The sequence below is a fragment of the Trifolium pratense genome, linkage group LG7 (assembly GCF_020283565.1).
Source record: "Trifolium pratense cultivar HEN17-A07 linkage group LG7, ARS_RC_1.1, whole genome shotgun sequence".
Classification (NCBI taxonomy): domain Eukaryota; kingdom Viridiplantae; phylum Streptophyta; class Magnoliopsida; order Fabales; family Fabaceae; genus Trifolium; species Trifolium pratense.
This window is the reverse complement of record NC_060065.1, coordinates 57,799,754-57,816,332: the sequence shown is the minus strand read 5'-3', so window position 1 is coordinate 57,816,332 and position 16,579 is coordinate 57,799,754. Positions and strand designations below refer to the sequence as shown.

General features: G+C 31.7%; 3 protein-coding genes across 3 annotated transcripts; 1 reads left to right on the top strand and 2 right to left on the bottom strand.

The window, feature by feature from the left end:
- Positions 1-925: 925 nt before the first annotated feature.
- On the bottom strand, positions 926-4,700 carry LOC123899788 (PTI1-like tyrosine-protein kinase At3g15890). Its single transcript, XM_045951006.1, has 4 exons — positions 4,205-4,700; positions 3,339-3,486; positions 1,925-2,187; positions 926-1,847 (listed from the first exon to the last, which is right to left on the bottom strand). Exons 1-4 carry the CDS (start codon positions 4,246-4,248, stop codon positions 1,208-1,210), a joined length of 1,095 nt encoding a protein of 364 aa, XP_045806962.1. The 5' UTR covers positions 4,249-4,700; the 3' UTR covers positions 926-1,207.
- Positions 4,701-10,333: 5,633 nt separating this feature from the next.
- On the bottom strand, positions 10,334-12,223 carry LOC123899787 (protein TOO MANY MOUTHS). The gene has a single exon (XM_045951005.1). It carries the CDS (start codon positions 12,191-12,193, stop codon positions 10,682-10,684), a length of 1,512 nt encoding a protein of 503 aa, XP_045806961.1. The 5' UTR covers positions 12,194-12,223; the 3' UTR covers positions 10,334-10,681.
- Positions 12,224-13,991: 1,768 nt separating this feature from the next.
- Positions 13,992-16,372, top strand: LOC123899785 (SNF1-related protein kinase regulatory subunit gamma-like PV42a). The gene is made up of 3 exons (XM_045951004.1): positions 13,992-14,511; positions 15,341-15,734; positions 16,020-16,372. Exons 1-3 carry the CDS (start codon positions 14,060-14,062, stop codon positions 16,362-16,364), a joined length of 1,191 nt encoding a protein of 396 aa, XP_045806960.1. The 5' UTR covers positions 13,992-14,059; the 3' UTR covers positions 16,365-16,372.
- Positions 16,373-16,579: the final 207 nt, after the last annotated feature.

The following is a 16,579-nucleotide window of genomic DNA, read 5'->3' as shown; positions in this document are numbered from 1 at the left end:
TGATTTCTTTATAAAATCGTTGTAAATTTATCAGCATACATTTACAGAGGTAAATTTGCAAAGTTAGCACACATTTTTAACAACTTTATCGAGTAAAATTCACTTTGGATTATGAAATTGACAGTCACTAGGTGAAAGAAGCATTTTAAAGTTCTGTTAGTTACTCAAGTTCTTGAATTAATATTAATATTATCTTATCTTCATATTTTCTGCTTGTTTTGTAAAGTTGTCAATTTTTTTACACATGGCATGCTTATGTGGCATGACAGTTCATCATGTCAATTTGATATCCATGCAATGCAAGCAAATAAGGAACAGGGAATATTAACTAGAATTTTTCTCTTCCCCCCTTCCCTTGACATCTCTTTTTCTCCCCTCCGAGTTTTCATTTTTGCCCTTGAATAAAAACTTTGGAACGCGTTTTTTGAATTCTTTTTTGCCTAAATAAAAACTTTGGAATGTGCTTTCCGATTTGTTTTCGAATTTAAACTTGAAAAACTTCGGAAAATGCGTTCCAAAGTTTTTATTAAAGGAAAAAATCGGAAATTCGGGAAAAGAAAAGAGACGTGGGAGGGGGAGAGAAAATTCTATTAACTATAGCATAAACACCTCAAATTTTTACTACTTTAGCTCAATAGCTTTCTATCACAATTAGAAATGACACAATTGAATGGTCCAAAATTCTATTAACTATAGCATAAACATCTAATTTTTTTTACTTCTTTAGCTCGATAGCTTTCTATCATAATTTTTACTTCTTTAGCTCAATACTCCAAATGCATGCATGCCCTGGTTTCCAAGTCACCAAAACTAAATCACTTGTTTTATTTCAACATTATATCAATAGTCTCATTTTGATTTTTGCACCAGTTTAATGTCCCGTCCGTTCCGTTTGATTCTGATTATCTTACTTTATAAACAAATGAAGAAAAGAAAATGTTACCATACAATTTCTGCAAACTTCACACAATCTGTACTTAAAACACATAAAATCCCTAGTTCCACAGGCTTTCAGTAATTTTGCTTGGTTCAAAGCTACATTCATAGAGACAAACATGCAGCAATCGGCCGCTATAATAAACAGGCACCCAGTATATATATCCCCGCAAAAATAAAATAATAATTAAAAAAAAGAAGAGAGAAATCCTGAAAACTTCACAAACCATATCATCAAATTCATACTTCCATGTTTTTGCAATACTAATAATCAAGATTCTGCATTCTCATGTTTAGATTCCTTCTCTTCTGAGATGAAATCTGAACTCCCTTCAGCAGCTGATATCTCATCATTGTTATTTCCGACAGCAAGAGGGTTCTTAAAGAGTTCATTATTCTCCAACTGAGAAACCTTCTCTTTTGATTCTCCCTTCAGTAGCTCTACCACCTCGAGCATCGTTGGTCTCTTCTCCGGCTGACTCTGAGCACATATTAGAGCAACTAATACAACCCTTTTAAGCTCTTCTTCAGAATAGTCACCATTAAGTCTTGGATCTGCAAGTTCGCTAAATTTTTTCTCACAAGCTAATGGTAGAGCCCAATCATTAATTGACCGTTTCACTGACGAGCTTAGTTTTTCGAGTGGTTTTTTGCCGCTAGCAAGTTCTAGAAGGAGAATTCCAAAACTGTAGACATCGCAACTCTCATTTGCTTTACCTAACATAGCATATTCTGGTGCAAGGTAGCCAAGGGTGCCTTTAACTCTAGTAGTCACATGTGTTGCCCCGTCGGGGATCAATTTGGCAAAACCAAAATCAGCAACACGTGCTTGGAAATCTGAATCCAGCAACACATTGCTTGCTTTAACGTCCCTATGGATGATATGCGGTGTTGCTTGGACGTGAAGATATCTGAAAGCGATTATATTTTAGTATTTACAAAATTCACAGATGCATAAGTTAATATTGAGAGGTAGGATAGTACTCACAAAATTCCCTCAGCAGACCCAATTGCAATATTCATCCGACGATTCCAATCAAGGAGGCTTTCTGTCGAGTGCTGTCCGTGGAGATGAGAAAGTAGGCTCAAATTTGGCATATAGTCATATACAATTAGACGTTCCTGGCCTTCAGCACAATAGCCACGTAGACTAAGAAGATTCTTGTGCCGTACTCTTGCCAATATCTCAACTTCAACAGCAAATTCCATGTCTGCTTTGTTGCTCCAAACCTTCAATCTTTTCACTGCAATCTGCATGAATAAATGGATCAAAATACTAAGATTTACATGCATCCATCTTGAAAATTTCTCCGATTTTTTTTACACAATTATGCTACAGTGTTATCTGTCAGAACTTTTAGGTTCATTCTGAAGGAGCCAGATAAAATGTTCTGTTGGAAGTTTTGCAGCATAAGAACCTGATTTTTTCTTTCTTTACTTTAGAAATCACATTATAAAGTCAAATAAAAATCCAAGTCAAGAGTATCCATTATGGAACATAAATCATAATTGTTCTGTTTTACAAGGTTCAAGCAATAACATTAACATTCCTAGCTTTATAGCAGAAATAAGAATGGAAAATTAAAAAATAATGGTTATTGAGAAGGCACTCAAGGAATTAAGCTGTTTTAGGTTCACTGAGAAATCATTGTAAACTATATTTTGCTTTCTTTCATTGCTTTCTTTATTATTAGTACATGACTCCGTATAGCACAATGTTACTACCTATTACCTAACAATCTTGAGTCTATCCCTATGTTTTCTTCCCTTCCAATTCAGTCCAACAAGTTGGATGATTGCGAAGGTAAGAAAATTCCAATGAGCAAATTGAAAGTCCGAAAATCCAATTCATCAGTTCCTTCAAGGGGCTAATGAGCTAGTGGAAAATGGACTTAATGCCTGTTTGAATTGACTTATTTTAGTTTATCTAGTGACACAAGCACTTGTCAAACTGTTTGAGAAAGTAATGGAAAAGACTTCAACTTTGTCTATAAACTGTTTTCATATTATTTCCATAAGTTTTTCCAGATGTCTCTATGAAAACAATTTGACTTTATTTAAGTGCTTATACGATAAACAATTATACGATAAGCGCTTATGCTGTAAGCACTTAATTAAGCTGTTTATCGAAACAGAGCCTTACCATTCCTTCATTAGAATAAGTTCCACCCTCATTATCTAATCCGATCCTTTTCAGTGTTATATGATAAAATCATCATAACTAAGTATCAATTGATAAAGCTAAGGGGAAACTAAATGTGAATTGACAAAGCAGCAGAACCAGAGAGTAAACTAACCATAACACAAACCTCTGCAGTAATAATATAAACTAGAATGACCAAGAATAAACATAAACTAGAGCTGATTTGTGATAAAACAAAAAAGAAAGTAAAAAGTCTTACTTGCGATCCATCCCAAAGCTGGCCCCAGTAAACACTTCCGAATCCTCCTTCTCCAAGCTTGTTATCATAGTTGAAATTATTTGTCGCTGAGTGTAATTCCTTCAAAGAAAACACCCGCCACGGAGGTTGTTTCTTCCCACTTCCTTTGCTGCATTGGTAGAGACTCTCATATCAATTATGCATTTCAAAAACAAATATGTGCAAGTTTGGACACGCAGTAAGTTTGACCGAAATCACATATCACAGTGGCTCCGTGATTTTGTTGAAGCTCCACGGTAAAGTTTTTGCCAAAATCACATTGAGTGGCAAGTGATTCTGCCAAAATCACAAATCACAGTGGCACAGTGATTTTGTTGAAGCTCCACGGTTCACAGTGAGTAGTGACACCGTAATTTAGCCAAATTGACAAACCACAGTGACACAACGATTTTGTTGAAGCTCCACGGTATAGTTTTTGCCAAAATCACAGTGAGTGGCCATGGTGACACACTGTGATTCTGCCAAATTCACCGCTAATCCAAACATTTTTGTGTAAATTCTGACAGCTCTACTAGTATAAAATCAATGGTATGTTATGTTAATTGAGTAGTTAGAAAAAAAAACCAAATTTTCCCTTACATACTAAACTAACCCTTAATAATCTTCTTGCAAAAACAAGTTTGACTAAAACCTACAATCTGAGCTAAACTCAGAATCTAAAACCCTATTTAGTCTAAATTTTACTCAAAAAAGAGAGACAAAAACTCAAACTGATTTATCACAAAAATCTCATACACGATCCAAAACAACAATTATGATTCTTAACTAAACATAACATACTACAAAGAAATCATTCAAAATTAGAGAGAAATGAAGCATTTTCATACCGATCCGAAGCAATTCCACAACAAAAAAGTGGGCAAAAAGCCATAACCTTCCCACCAATCAATCAGCTCCCACTATCTCTTTCTCTCTATAAATTCTCTTTCTTCTAAATCAATCAGAGAAACTTGAACAAAATCAAAACTTGAAACTGACCCACCAAAACAAATCAGGAGTTTCACTTAAAAAACTGTTACTTTTGTGATTTTGTAGTTGATTTCAGGTACAAAGAGTTATGACAGAAGCTGAAGACACGGTTTATGTTATAACAACGTTGTACTCTTCGAAAGTGAAAGTTAAGAAACAAAAAAAAGGGTAAAGATTCTTCGTTTGTTCGTTATTGTTATTGTTGTTTTGAATGTTTTGATTGAGCTGAGAAAAGGGATGATGAGATGCTGTCTGTGTTATTAAGTCTTCTTTGTTTAACACATAACACATACAGCTGTTTGCACATTTTTTCAAAAAACTAAAACAAACCACAAGAACAAAACAAACACACACGTGGGCTCCATTATTATTATTTTTTAATATTATTATTAGACTCCATTATTCTTAATCTATTTTTAATAAAAAATATTCCGGGCAAAAAAATATTTTTTAATTTATTAAAAATATAATGTATCCAGTCTATATTATTGATAAGATACATTACTTTTTCAATGAACATAAAAAGTGATTTTTACTTATAATTATGTTCGGAGAAAGTAGAAGATGACTAATATTGATAAGGATCTTGGTTTTCTTAAGCACGTAGTAAATAAAAAGAAGATATCTAATATTTTATTTATGTATTTATATTTAGGGTCAGTTTGGCTTAGATTATTTTTGAGTTTATGTAAACAGCTTATGCAATATAAATTAGGTTTCATGCTATCTTATAAGTTCACACAAGTGAAAATTGTATTTTTATAAGCTATTTTATCATAAACTACCTTGATAAAATTATAATAATACATGAAAATTACACAAGTCGTTTGCATAAACTCAAAAATAAGCTAATCCAAACGGGTCATGTGTCTAACACGTTTCAAATAAAATCTTTCATAAAAAAGATAATTTATTTTATTAAAAGCGAGAAAATTTATTAATTTATCTTTTTTAAAATAACTTTAATATTATGGTAACCTAAAAAAATTAACTTTAATATTGCTTTTCTTTGACTCAACTTAATGCTATTTTTTTCAAGTCAACTTATTGCAAATATTTTAGGTATGTGCACAAAAATAAATTTGATATTATTATGAATTATTTTTATCTCAATTATAAATCATTTTACAATATAAATAAAATATTATTTTTCATTTCCTATTATACATTTTATTATTTATTATTCTCTCTTTTTCAAATTAATTTTTTTCTATAATATTTTTCTATACCAATAATAAAAAATAATTTGTAAAATAATTTTTCATTTTTATACAAAATTAACTATATTCCTTAAAAAATTCTTTATTGTACAAGTTGTGTGCTTTGCAAAATTATTGTTTAAACAACACTGATTCCGTTTCTTACATGAACAAGCTAAGTATCAAGTGGATTATCTATCATCATTTTGTAAACAAGTCACACAAGTTGAATGTGTAGTTTTTATCACACACACTCATATAAGTTTTAATATATATGACTATTATAAATTTGTTTGTGAAAATAATAAAATATGAGCATTAGTTTTGACTTTTGACTGAGTTTATGATTTTCAATAATTAAAACTTCAAACAAGCAATTAATATAATAATTTCTTTTTGATTTTTTTAAAACTCTTGTATATACCACAAATTTATTGTGCTGATGTTGTAGTCTTTGTTATATTTATCTAGATCTTCTTAGTTATATAATTATATTGACGTAGGGCGTGAGTTAACTTTTCGATGTGAGAATTTTTTGTGGAAGATCAATTTGTAAGCGTTTCTTATTGAGGTTTGTTAGGATTCTAATAAGCTACCGAAATCCAACTCATCTAAATTATTTATTAGCAAAAAAATATAATTATATTGATGCAATAGTTAAAACCGAGTCTGTTGAGGTCATGCATGCCTTTTCTAATTTGCATAAGTAAAATAGTAATATGCCATGCAAGATTAATAAGTCTCATAATTTTTCACTTTATTAAATAATAAAATTTATTTTTTTGACAGTAAATAATAAAATTTATTGATCTAATAATAAAAACTATTTTATACATGATGTACGACTTATTTCACTTTTATACTTAGGTCATTGCAAAGATTATGAGACTTCCAAAAGATTATGAAACCTCAAAGAAAATTTGTCAAGCATTATAAGGCAAGATTCTTTTTTTTTTTTTTTTTTGTTGTTGACAAGATTCCTATGGATGTTTCTTTATTGTTATCTTCCTTAAATATTTTACGATTTCATATATTTATTCTTGACTTCCAATATTTTTAACTTTTTCTTAGCTATCTGAACCTTGAGGTGTGCCTTAATCTTGACAAGTCTTAAAATCCAAATGATCTAAACTTTTTTTCATAAAAAAAAAAAAATACTATTCCCTCTTTTATTCTACCTTTTACATTATTATTCATTTAAATCATGTTCTTTATTTGACATATTACCTCTTTCCTTCCTATATATGATTTTTTTTTTATCAATATGTAAATTTTAGTTATATACTTTGTTTTTAATTAGCCTGATATTATATAACATTTTTCCTTTGAATAATTTCATGGAATAATATTGTCGCCAACCTTTTCATATTGATGTTTATTTAATAGTATTAATTATCACTAGTGGACAATCCAATTATCTTCATTCCACTAATTTTTTGTTTTTAATAATCTTCACTCCACTATTGATAGATACCTTCAAATGGTACATATTTTGTCTTTGTTTTGCACTTTCGTTTTGATGCGTAAGCATATAGAGACGGAAATTAAGTTAATTATGGCACACTCATGTTGTTACTTGTTAGTGAATGAAAAAGATTAACTAAACATATGTTTTGGATTAACATATTCATTGATGTTGAAAACTTTAATAACACTTGTTAACTTTTTCTTTTCACAAGCTACAAAGACCTCAACTTCTTCAATTATTTTAAAAAGAAAATAGCTTTTCTAACGGTTGCTTAGTTTAACTTTTTTGATGTAATTAAATTTTATTAAGCTCTAGTGGTAGGCCTTCCTCACTACTACCAAAAATAAAAATAAGTGGCCAACAAATATGTTGCTATCAAGGTACTAGAAGATGAAATGGGAAAAAATGATATATTTTAAATTATCTTCCAAACAGCAAAATTGTTCAGTCTTAGTCTTAGGATTTTATTCCTTTTAATTATATGAAAAAATATATATACCGAACAAGTGTTGAGAGATGGGATTCTTATTTGCATCTCTAAATGATAAATAGAGGGAGAAGGTAAATCTTTTGGTATCTATGATGTTTTGTTGGATACAATACTCTATAAGTAAGTGTATTTAAAAATGATTTTTTTTTGTCAAGTAGCCTAGTAGTGACCAGACTCTCACACATTTTTTTTTGCTAATGCCAAGTTTCGAACCAAGTACATTTAGGTTGCAAAGTGACTCCTCAACTAAGGGGCTACATGGGAAACAGCGACTCTCACACATTTAAATGTGGAGAAATGTGGAATCCGGGATTCAAACCCCGACCACTCCAATAATGTCCTTGATAACTAGCTATCATTTGAGATATACTACTTAAAAATGATATTTTATTTAATATAAAAATATATTATGATATTAAATTTTATCTATGAAGACTGTTACTTACTTCATTATAAACTTCACAATATTGAAATATTCACCTTAGTTTATATAAGATTTCGAAAATAATTAGACTTGTTTTTGCAGGCTTTGTTGAATGGAAGGTGTGACTTATCATACAATAATATGATATTTTTTTACTATAATGATACATATTCATCCTTGTAATATTATTGTGATCCAATTCAATGACAAAAATGCATAAATTGGTTTTTCCCATTTTCATACTGAACAAATTTGTCCGTGTATAAAAATGCAAATGACCAATTTGAATATTATTTTTTATGAGAGATTGAATTTGACCAACAATAAATTGTGAAGAACCAAAATAAATTTTTATCTATTAAAGAAAATTTTGAGTGAGAGAATGATATACTATAGCGGTATAGTGTAGGCGTATAGCATAGCCTAAGACAAAATGACCTTACACCTTAGTGTTCAAATAGCATTTATCAATATATTTACATTAATATAATATCAGTACAATAGTAGTATTATATAGTTTTCCTCATTAGGTAAGGCTATCATGATCGAATGATTGATGTCAGGTTAGGAAGTGGTTGTCCTCTAAGTCATGTTGAAATTATTTGTTTTATAATTCTCCATCAACACAATAATTATACCCCAAGGATCAAAACCAAATGTTTCACTAATGATTAAGCCCTTAAAAAATTATCTTAGTTAAAAGTACAGTTTTCCCTGAGTGATAATAATCATTTGGCTACAAGTACTCTACATATATTAGTAGAGTTCACCAAAAAGAAAGATAAATTCAGAGAATGATTGCTTACTTAGAATTAATATTTAGATTTTATGCACTAACCGCGTCACACAATTTTTTTTTCTTAACTATCTGATCTAAAATTGACGTACAAAATTATATACAATAGCCTGATTTCAAATCAATAATTGTTATTCAATAGTGACATTAACTAAGCTACTAATCTTAACTAACTTCTAATTAGTACTAATCAACTTGTTACTACCTATAACAAGTTCTAACTAATTCTAACATCCATCTCATTTCTAAGGTTGCTTTCTAGCTAACTCCAATGGTTTATAGTATGGAGACATGGTTCTTCTGATTTTTGAATGCTCTTGATACAATCATTACCCATGTAGCCATATGCTTAAAAAAGTTTAGTTATAAATAAACAGCATCTCAAAACCTTGTTTCTAATCTATCTTTCTGTTTAATTATTTGATGGTTTATGAGGGGCAATATATATTATATTTTGCATATACTTTGACCATTTATTATATTTATATATTTTAGGGATTAAATGAATGGTTTATTCCAATGCAATGAAGAATACTTTGCTAAAAAGACTGCTTTCGATTCTTTCTTTTCGATTCTTTCTTGTCTATCAGATTCTTTTTCATTTCTTCACCGGGCTTTTACCATGTCTCCCGAACAATTTCATTACATATGACGCAAGACGATTCCACATATCGTGCTCGGAATGGGATCGGGTGTTTTAACGTCCCACCTAGCTGGTGGAATTAAATAAGATTTTTATTTTTGGTCAATTATAGTCTAGTGACTAGAAATTTCACCTTAGAGGTGAATAAGTGGAGTGTCGAACTCTGACTCCTGTACATATAGTGCGATGTCCCTACCAACTGAGCTAAGTTCACGAGAACACCGATTATAAAGACTTTAAATAGTTTAATTTTAAACCGAAAATAAGATTTAAATTGAAAATTCCTCGATTAGTTCTGAAAGTCTATAGGAAAAAGGGCCTAGTTGACAAATATTACACCAAATATTACACCAATATATAATTTAATTCATTCTCAATATGGCGGGGAAACAGATTACTACTTCAGTATAACACTTTTTTTTTTTGACAATACTTCAGTATAACACTTGAATAATAGTAAAGTCATTTTTCAAGGTGCTGTACAAAAGATTTGCAGTCTAATTCAAGATTGCAAGCACTTGGAGCCCCAAAAAGAAGAAAAAGGAACATCAAATATACATTTTTAATAGGGGATCAAAATTTGGTGACCAATTTTTTTTGATGAATTTTCTAATCACAATGCAGTATGAAAATTCAAGCACCAGCCAACATATCTTTTTAAGCATGATAATTGCAGATTTGGATACACAAACTATGATTGATACATAAATGTGATGAATGGTGCAATGAAAGGGCAGCTATCAGTAATTATCAACATATTTAGAGAACATCTACATCATCCATGATATGGTAGGTAAGTTTTGTCTTTTCTAAGAACAAACTTTACTTACAATCTGTTTTTCATTAAAATCAGCATGAAATTTGAAGTTTTAAAGAGCCAAATTATATGAAAAATTAGAAATATAATTGGCACAAGAGAAGCCAAAATTAGCAGAAAAGAAGAAGAATAAAAGATGCCAAATTCAGAACAAGTAAACCTATGCACATAATTGTACCAAAAAAAAAAACCTATGCACATAATTAACCATCCAAAACTCTCTCTCTCATGAGACACTTATTCGAGACATGTTAGACACTAAATATGAATATCTCTTTCAGACAACTAAAATTTGTTCTGGTCATCACGTTGCGGAAGTCTAGCTTCTTCAGATAAATTTAACCTTTATCGATCAGTTGGTTTAATTATCTTATTTATGAGACATTGTATCTAATTAATGGTGACAACAACTATTTTCCAACTTATTGGCAGTAACATTACAAGGTCTTTCTTAGATTCTTTTCCTATGCTAATGTGCTATAAATGAATATACCTTACTTACAAGAAAATTAATGTAAAGAGTACAAAAGTAGCCAATCTCATTGACCTTGTAAATGAGGCATCCGATGAGATTGAAACATCATCCATTAATGTCGTCTTTGGGCCGGGCTTTTCTCTATCTGAAACATGTTGCACTGTTCTACCTGAACCTGGACTTGAACTCTCACACAAACCAATGCCAAAATCAAAGTCCACACTATCTCCAAGACCACTACTTGCATCATAACAAAGCCCTAAATTGTTAGAAAGTTTTAGTTTCCTTTTCATTCTCCAAACCATTTCTCTTTCAAATGGGACTGGCCCAATTAGGCCATTGTCATTGAGCCTTAGTTCACTAAGGCTTCTCAAATTCCGAAAGCTTTTCGGGATCGACCCGTTGAAGTGGTTCCCATCAAGATGAAGCACACGGAGGTTCGTTAATTTTCCCAACGATTCTGGAATTGAGCCGTGTAAATTCGTATTTGACATAACTAAGATCATTAAACCCTTCATGCCATCAAACCCATCGTCGGGTACTATTGTTGAGCCCATTGGGTTTCCTTTAAGAATCAGGGCCTGAAGGGAACTCAAACTTTTTAGTGACTTTGGAAATGGGCCTTGTATACGGTTGAAGCTTAAATCCATTAGCATAAGGTCATTTAGGCCTGTTAGTTTATCTGGAATTGGGCCCGAAAGCCTATTGCGACTGAAGTCTAGTTTAATCAAAGAGTGACAATCCCAAAGAGTAGAGGGGATTGTGCCCGTTAGACGATTTTGGTTCAGGTCCAATACATTTAAGTTTGGAAAAGTCAAACCAGGTATGGAACCGGTTAACCTATTAACACTCAAATCCAACGACCTTAGACCGGTTATGCGGTTCAATGAAACTGGTATTGAACCGTTGAGATTATTTTTATGAAGATCAAGTACTTTAAGACGGGTGAGATTACCCAATTCATTAGGAATTGGACCTACATGGCCATTTTCTCTGAGAACGAGAGTTTGCAATGAAGGGCCCAATTGGCCCAAAAAAGATGGTATAGGGTGAGGATTGTAACTAAAACAACGATAAAAGAAGAGGGTTTTAAGATGAGGAAGGTTTATGATGGAGGGTGAAATAGTGGAACTTGTGGGATCACATGTGGGAAATGCGGTATCATCAGAGAGAGCACCAAAGGAGAGGGAGACAATGTGGTAAACATTGTCCTTGTCTGGCATGCACTCAATGCCATGCCATCGACCGCGACAAACATCAGGGATGTCAATGGCCCAATCATTGCCCGTCGCTTTCATGATATCATAAATCGCTTGTTGTTCGCGAGTATCAGTTCTAGCATTATCTTGCTTGGTGGAAATGCCATCTATTAGTGGTGTGGAACTAGAAGGAACGGTGGAGGTATTGGAATCAGAAACCTCAACCGTGAAAGACATTACTAAATCCGACAAAAATAACAACATAGTGAAACATACTAGTACTAGTAGTAGTTTTTGATGTAGATGTAGAGGAAGGGGCCAATTGGTACTAGTCATATTTTGAATTTAGAGTTTGTGTTGTGTGAGTGATTTGATTTGATCATGTGACAAATATTATTTATAGAGGGGGTTGTAATTAATGAATGGGGTGAGTGAGTTGGTGTTGTGCATTGGGTGGAGTAAGTGTGCTCACGAGAAAAGACATAGACATCATAAATAAGGTAGAATTTGCTCATTTATGTGTTTCACGGGATTTTACACTTCAAAATTTGATTGAATGAATGCAACGGCTATCATTCATAAAAACACTCTGATAGGAGATCGATGAACTTGTAGCATACTATAGGAGTACTATTAAGTAAAGTGTTGCGCTAAACAGTGTCCCCGTGATACTCTCTCCGTCCCGAATTATAAGAGAAAATAGGTCAACGAAAGTTGATGTATGTAATTAGTCCAAATTTTTAACTAAATACATTAATTTTCATTGACCAATTTTTCCTTATATTTGGGGACGGAGGAAGTACTTGTTAAATCATACTAAAAAAGAAAAATTAAATATAAAGTTAATGCGTAAAATATGACTTTTTATATTTTTAATGTGTTAAATGCACAAATTTCGAGGCAAAACTTCCATGTTAATGTGCTTAATTAGTGCCTCGGAGGCACTGTTTAACATTTTCATTAAGTAAAAATGATAAATGAAGGACAAAGAATAATAATTTTATTAATTTATCTTTATTATTACTTGGTGAAAGTTGTGTGAATTGTAGTAATTAGAGGGTACAATTAAAAAGAAAGTTAAATTCAAAGAACATCTCCAATGGTAGTACCTATTAGGTACTTATATAGGTATTTATTAGGTACTATCATTGGAGCAAAACACATTAAGTACCTAACAGGTACTGCTTCTCAAATAGGTATACTCTCTCTCATTATAATATATTTTTGTGGGACATACTTATAAAGATGTAGTATTATTAATGAGATATAAAATTATTAGTGAGACCGATTTAGAGCTTTTTAAGAAGTGCTGGGTTGGAGGGATTGAGTACTTATTAAGTACTATTATTAAAAAATAATAAATGAGTGATGTGTATTGTGTACACGTGAGACCTAGATAAATACTCAAATTTGGTAATTAACTAGGCAAATATATTTTGCAATTATGAACTATTATTATGGAACAGAGAGAATAGTAAATAAGCTAGTTGGTACGCTAGCTAACTACTCCGGTGATGGCTTGTGGTCATCTTTGTCCCAATGTTTATCCTTTTCTGCTGGTGGTTGAGAATTTACAAAGGTGTTAATCAAGTTTTTCAATTGTCATTTACCTTATGTTCATAAGGCAAATGAAATTTTAATTCACTTAAAATAATTGTTAGATGATAAGTTATTGGGCTTAAGTCAATGACCCTTTAAATTTAGTATTAGTTTAATTCATTATGTTTTATACATTTCCTTAATTTTTATCAAATTCTATATTGTTATAAAGAAAGTTTGTCCCTTACCATTTTATCCGGTTCTTATTTTTGTCAATCAAACGGACCAATATAAAATACAGTGTTAAGAATTATATAAAATTGTAGTGTAAATGTGTCACCAATATATGAACCCTTGATGTGTCATCTATAGTTGACAAAATATAGGTGGCAAGAGCAGAACATGCATACTCAATATTTCAATTCTCACAAGACTACACGTATCAAATAATATAATGTATAGTATCACTCAACAAAAGGAAAAAAAATTTAAAAATAAAGCAATCGAACATATCCTAAGTAGTAATAAGCACTTCTTAATATATATTTTTCATATACTTTGATGCTTATGCTAGCTAGCTCTATATTTTCCCACTATAGCAACAACTTTTCCATCAAGAAGCCTATATTAATTTTACATAATAAGCCAAGAAAAATCAGAAACATGCAGAATCAGATGAAATATGATCACACTAACACATTACAAATGCAAAGTAGTGAGAGTATGAATCTAAAGGAAAAGAAGGTAAAAGATTTAATGGTGAATAAGAAAAGACTAGTTGAAGTACCATATACAGCTTCACTAGGACAAACAATGAATACACTTGTAGCAAACAAGGTAGTGGCTGTTCCGGTGGCTGCGCCGCCCGGTCAGTGGATTGGAGCAGGAGGGTCTATGATTGTTGAGTCTGATAAACAAACAGGGACAGTAAGGAAGCATTATATAGGGATGGTTACTATGCTTGATATTGTGGCACATATAGCTGGTGAAGATCATTTAAGTGGTGGTGATGATGTTACAGAAGATCTTGATCAAAGGATGTCTGTTCCTGTTTCTTCCATCATTGGTCATTCCTTTGAAGGACTTAGCTTGTGGACTCTCAATCCTAATACCAGGTTGGTTAAACTTAAAACTTTTTTGGTAAACCAAATTCGAGACTAATCAGATAACTGAAATCTATATAGTGTTTAATTAAGCATAGTTCAGTTGGTAGAAATATTTTATCTAATATACATGAATTAGGCCAAACCCTCTAGCCACTAGGCTACTTACAAAAAAATGTGTCTTACCATATGTTTTTTGACATAGAAATCTCTACCTAATGATGAATAATAGACCTAAGGGTTAATAGTCGCAAATATCTACCATTTATTAAATGCTTGTTGGGGGATACTGCTTGTTGGAGAGTCGGGGAGCTCCTGAGAAACAACAAGGGCAGTTCGAATTAACTTATTTTTAACTTATTTTTGAGCTTATGCAAAAACAACTTATGCAAATAAATAAAATTTTATTATAAATAAAATTTTATTTTAACTTATAAATTTCCACTCGCAACTCAAAAATAATCTAATCTAAATAAATAAGATTTTATTGCATAAGCTCAAAAATAAGCTAATCCAAACAACCCAAGTCAAATTCATCTCCACCTAGAACTCTAAACTATTAGGTTAACGAGTAACCTCACTTATAAATTTAAAATTCTTCTCGTTTATAGTCGAATATGGGACATTACCACTGAAACTTAAAACCCAACATATATGTACAATAAACAACACCAATTGATCAAATGTTACTATTTAACTAACATAACAAAATCATCAATCATGTATACTTCTTAATTAATGCCTTTGACTTTATCATTAACATTGTAACATAGACTTTTTTATTATACGATGATATATTTGATGATTATATTATGGCTGCATGGATGGTATGGTGTGTTAGCCTGTTAGATTGTATGGAAGTGTTGAGCAAAGGCGTGCATCGAGCTATGGTACCAACTGACAGTCAAATAGAGAATGTATCAGCTGGAGTTGAACTTGTTGAATCATCTTCAAGCTACCAAATGCTAACTCAAATGGATGTGCTTAGGTTCTTGAAAGAACATGACAGTGAACTACATAGTACTCTGCATTCACGTTCTGTTCAAGATTTGGGAGCTATCAATGAGAGGATTTATGCCATCACGGATCGTACCAAACTCATTGATGCTATCAAATGCTTGAAGGCTGCTATGTTAAATGCTCTTCCTATTGTTAGAGCTTCTGATGTTGGTGATGATGATCACAAGCAACTTATCAATGCAAGTCTTCTCATTCTCATTAATTTTTTTCCTTATGTTAGTTATGATCTATGAAGTACATATATACACCGACACTATACATAACACTGACACGTCGACACAGTAATAATTTTAAAAATTGCAGTATTGAATTTAATCACATGTCATGCAGATACCAGACACATTTTCAATCTGAAGTGTCTGTGGTCCTACACAGATGTTAGGATTAGTTAGTTTACTACTTTTTGTTGACCAGTTTTTTCTTATATTTTGGAATGGAAGAAGTATAATACAAACATTGGAATTATTGATCCCTTAATTAATGCAAAGATATGGTTGCAGGGAAGATGCAGGAAACTTATAGGTACATTTTCTGCAACTGATTTAAGAGGATGCTACATAAACACATTGAAATCATGGTTGGGAATAAGTGCACTTGCATTCACTGAACAAATTGCAACAAGTCCATTGTACACAACATCAGAAACACAGAATGATATTAGTAGCTCTAGAAGGGAGCTTGTAACATGCTATGCTGAATCTACTTTATCCGAGGTAATTGACAAGGCGGTCACAAAACATGTTCATCGAATCTGGGTGGTTGATCAAGAGGGTTTGCTTGTAGGTGTTGTGTCTCTCACAGATGTTATTAGAGTTATAAGGCAATCTATGCTATCAGATGCATGAATATGTTTGTTAAGTAACATTTTGTGCTAAGTTTGTAAAAATATTACAGCTATATATCTGGATCAATGTTTTGCTTAGTCTATATAATAATGTTATGATCGATAATTAACTATTCATGGTAATTGACTAGTTATGAAATGCTTAATCACTACATTGACAAATTTATCAAATAATTCTTTATATTTTAACAACTTACTATAAATTTAGTCCTTACA

Coding starts and splice junctions, on each gene's coding strand:
- LOC123899788 (XM_045951006.1), bottom strand. CDS start 4,248: ATGGCTTTTTGCCCACTTTTTTGTTGTGGAATTGCTTCGGATCG. Junction 3,487..4,204: donor TGTGGAATTGCTTCGGATCG/GTATGAAAATGC, acceptor CTACCAATGCAG/CAAAGGAAGTGGGAAGAAAC. Junction 2,188..3,338: donor AGCTTTGGGATGGATCGCAA/GTAAGACTTTTT, acceptor TTATTCATGCAG/ATTGCAGTGAAAAGATTGAA.
- LOC123899787 (XM_045951005.1), bottom strand. CDS start 12,193: ATGACTAGTACCAATTGGCCCCTTCCTCTACATCTACATCAAAAACTA.
- LOC123899785 (XM_045951004.1), top strand. CDS start 14,060: ATGCAGAATCAGATGAAATATGATCACACTAACACATTACAAATGCAA. Junction 14,512..15,340: donor ACTCTCAATCCTAATACCAG/GTTGGTTAAACT, acceptor ATGGTGTGTTAG/CCTGTTAGATTGTATGGAAG. Junction 15,735..16,019: donor TCATTAATTTTTTTCCTTAT/GTTAGTTATGAT, acceptor ATATGGTTGCAG/GGAAGATGCAGGAAACTTAT.